General features: G+C 51.1%; 1 protein-coding gene across 1 annotated transcript in view; it reads left to right on the top strand.

Moving 5' to 3' along the window:
- The window catches only part of POLR1A (polymerase (RNA) I polypeptide A, 194kDa), an 88,539-nt gene that overhangs the window by 54,928 nt on the left and 30,948 nt on the right, over window positions 1-2,663 (top strand). Inside the window, exons 17-19 of the mRNA XM_011971117.1 lie at window positions 516-598; window positions 717-875; window positions 2,498-2,596. Coding sequence (XP_011826507.1) covers window positions 516-598; window positions 717-875; window positions 2,498-2,596 — 341 coding nt within the window. The remainder of the gene's footprint in view (window positions 1-515; window positions 599-716; window positions 876-2,497; window positions 2,597-2,663) is intronic.

The raw sequence follows: 2,663 nt of genomic DNA, 5'->3' as shown, positions 1-2,663 counted from the left end.
GTGGTGGTCCCTGTCACCCAGGCTCGGGTGTGTCTGTGTGTGTGCCTGCACAGGCATACTCAGCTATGTAGGATGGCCCCTGTGACATGTGGCTTCTGGGACCCCAAACTGAGATGTTCTCTCTCTCTGTCTCTTTTCCCTGAGCTTATCTTTTCATCCAAAATCTCTTCTTCACCTTCAGCCTATTCATCCAACACATACCTATGGAATGGTGATAGTATATTTGGTGGCTAAGAACATGAATTTGGGACCCAGGCCTGGGTTTACTTTCTACCTGTGTAACCCAATTTTGAGCCTGAGTTTTGTCATTTGTAAAATGGGGATTATAAGGTTTGGGCTCCGGTAGGCACCTAAGAGATGGTGACAATCTATTAATGATGTTAATATAATCTTCATTACTCAGGTATTTCTTGCGTCTGTGGCACTGGGCTCTGTGCTCTGACCTTACTGAGTTTAGTCTGGTGGGAGAAATCAGGCCTGAGATCCCCTACAAGCTTGTCTGTTTCACTTCACAGGCGTGGAAGACATTTTGGTGAAGCCAAAGGCAGATGTCAAGAGGCAACGTATCATTGAAGAATCCACCCACTGTGGGCCCCGGGTACGGATGGACTTCGAGGCCGTGGCCTGCCCTAGAGGGGTGAAGTGTGTGCTGAGTCAAAACCCACAACCCTCCTCGTTTGACCTCAGCCTCCAATGTATTTCTGTTCTCATTCTAGGCTGTCAGGGCTGCATTAAACCTTCCAGAAGCCACATCGTATGATGAGGTCCGAGGAAAATGGCAGGATGCCCATCTGGGCAAGGACCAGAGGGATTTTAACATGATTGATCTGAAGTTCAAGGAGGAAGTGAACCATTACAGCAATGAGATTAACAAGGTTAGCCCAGCATTGCATGCATTTATCCCCACCACTATGAATGCTGATTTTTAAAGAAATTACATTTTGATTCTCACCCAGGCCCTACAGAGCACTTTGGCTGTTTAACAGCTGACTAGGTGAGATGTGAGGTGGGATGGGTAGAACTCGTTGTTTTGAAGGGCCCAGGGCTTTGTTCCCTTCCCCAGTTAGGGTCTAGACAGGCCTCGGAATAGTGGTGAGAGAGAATGCTTTGTGCTGTTTTTCTTTTTAAATGTTTTTATTTTGGGGTGACTGCATTCAAGGGGCTGAATGGGGCCACCAGGGGTGAATAAGCAGGGTGAGGGACCCAGATCGCCCCTGCTGCTTGTGCAGCAGAGCCAGCAGTGAAAACTCAGGTTCCAGTCCTGGCTCTGCCTTGAACTTGCTGTGTGACCTTGGGCAAGTGAGATAACCAGTCCCTGCCTTGGTTTCCTCACCTGGAAGTGGGGCTGTGAGGGGCACCACCTCACAGGGCTGCAGAGAGGCTTCAGGAGCTACTATTACACAATGCCAAGCCAGTTCCTGGGCAGTTGAGAAAGGAGAGGGAAATCTCTGCATGAGCTGAAACCACAGACTGCTTTTCTCTGCCTTTCTGCCCCAGAGCCAGGGCTGTCCATCCTGCTGCTTGGAGGAGCTGGCTTGGCCCTCACCGTGCCTCCTAGGCCCTCAGGGGCCAGCCTGAGGAGTGGTGAGGAGGAGGCAATGCTAATGCTCATCAAAAGACAAAGTTTGTCTGTGGTGCTCTCTTGCCTGGCTTTTAGCATCCCTTAGGCCGCCGAGAAGACTGACCTCTCATGGGGACAGGTTCCATCCTTGAGGGGTTTTGTTGACAGGAGCTTTCCTAGCACCTCCCTGAGAATCAGGAGGCTCAGCTTCTAGGGCTGACTGGGCATGCTGGGAGTAGGGAAGTTGTCTTCAGATGCATCTCAGAATGGTTTCTTGTCCCTCCAGTTGCCATCTTCCCATCACCTCTGCCCACCCAGGCTCTGCCTCTCCTGTGTTGGGCTGAGTCTGTGGAATTCCAGGCACAGGCTAAAAGCCCCAGACTCAGAGCCCCCTTCCCAGCATCTCCCCAGGCTCCCCGTGAAGAGGCATGCTTGGTTCTGCTGGCCCTTGAGCCAAGGCAGAGCTTCCTACCTGGGGCTCGGGTGGCACGTTCGTATATATGACATGATGTGGACGTTGGTATTCACGCTGGGAGAGGACCCAGGCCAGGCTCTGCTGGGCTAATCAAGGGCATCACCTTAAATTTTATTCTTCTCCAGCTTCTTTTTAGAATCACGAACTGGATCTGCCAGCCCCTCTGCTTCTCCTTTTCCTTCTCCCTTTTTGCTGCTCTTTGGCCAATGAATGGGACCTCAGGGATCCTGGCAGAGGAAGTCCAGCGAGTGCAGGACAGGGAGCACCTATTTGACCTCTTAGGGGTTCCAGAGAAGAATTAATGCCAAATGAGGCTTTCCCTTACCTCCAGTGGGATTTGGCAGTTAGGTCTGAATAAATATTCTGGCTGTATTGCTTCTGCCTCCTGGATTTACATCCTGATTCTGGGATTTTTAAAGGGGGTGAAGTCACTGACCACTGTGTGCTGATTTAATCTGCAGGCATGCATGCCTTTTGGCCTACACAGACAGTTCCCAGAGAACAGCCTGCAGATGATGGTGCAGTCGGGAGCCAAAGGTTCAACTGTGAACACGATGCAGGTATGGGCAGAGGCGGGTTGGCAACTTTACAGGTGTCAGCAAAGGTGGGTGGGTGATAGCAGGAGGT

This window comes from Mandrillus leucophaeus, unplaced genomic scaffold (genome assembly GCF_000951045.1).
Source record: "Mandrillus leucophaeus isolate KB7577 unplaced genomic scaffold, Mleu.le_1.0 Scaffold988, whole genome shotgun sequence".
Taxonomy (NCBI): Eukaryota; Metazoa; Chordata; class Mammalia; order Primates; family Cercopithecidae; genus Mandrillus; species Mandrillus leucophaeus.
This window is presented reverse-complemented; position numbering and strand designations above follow the sequence as displayed.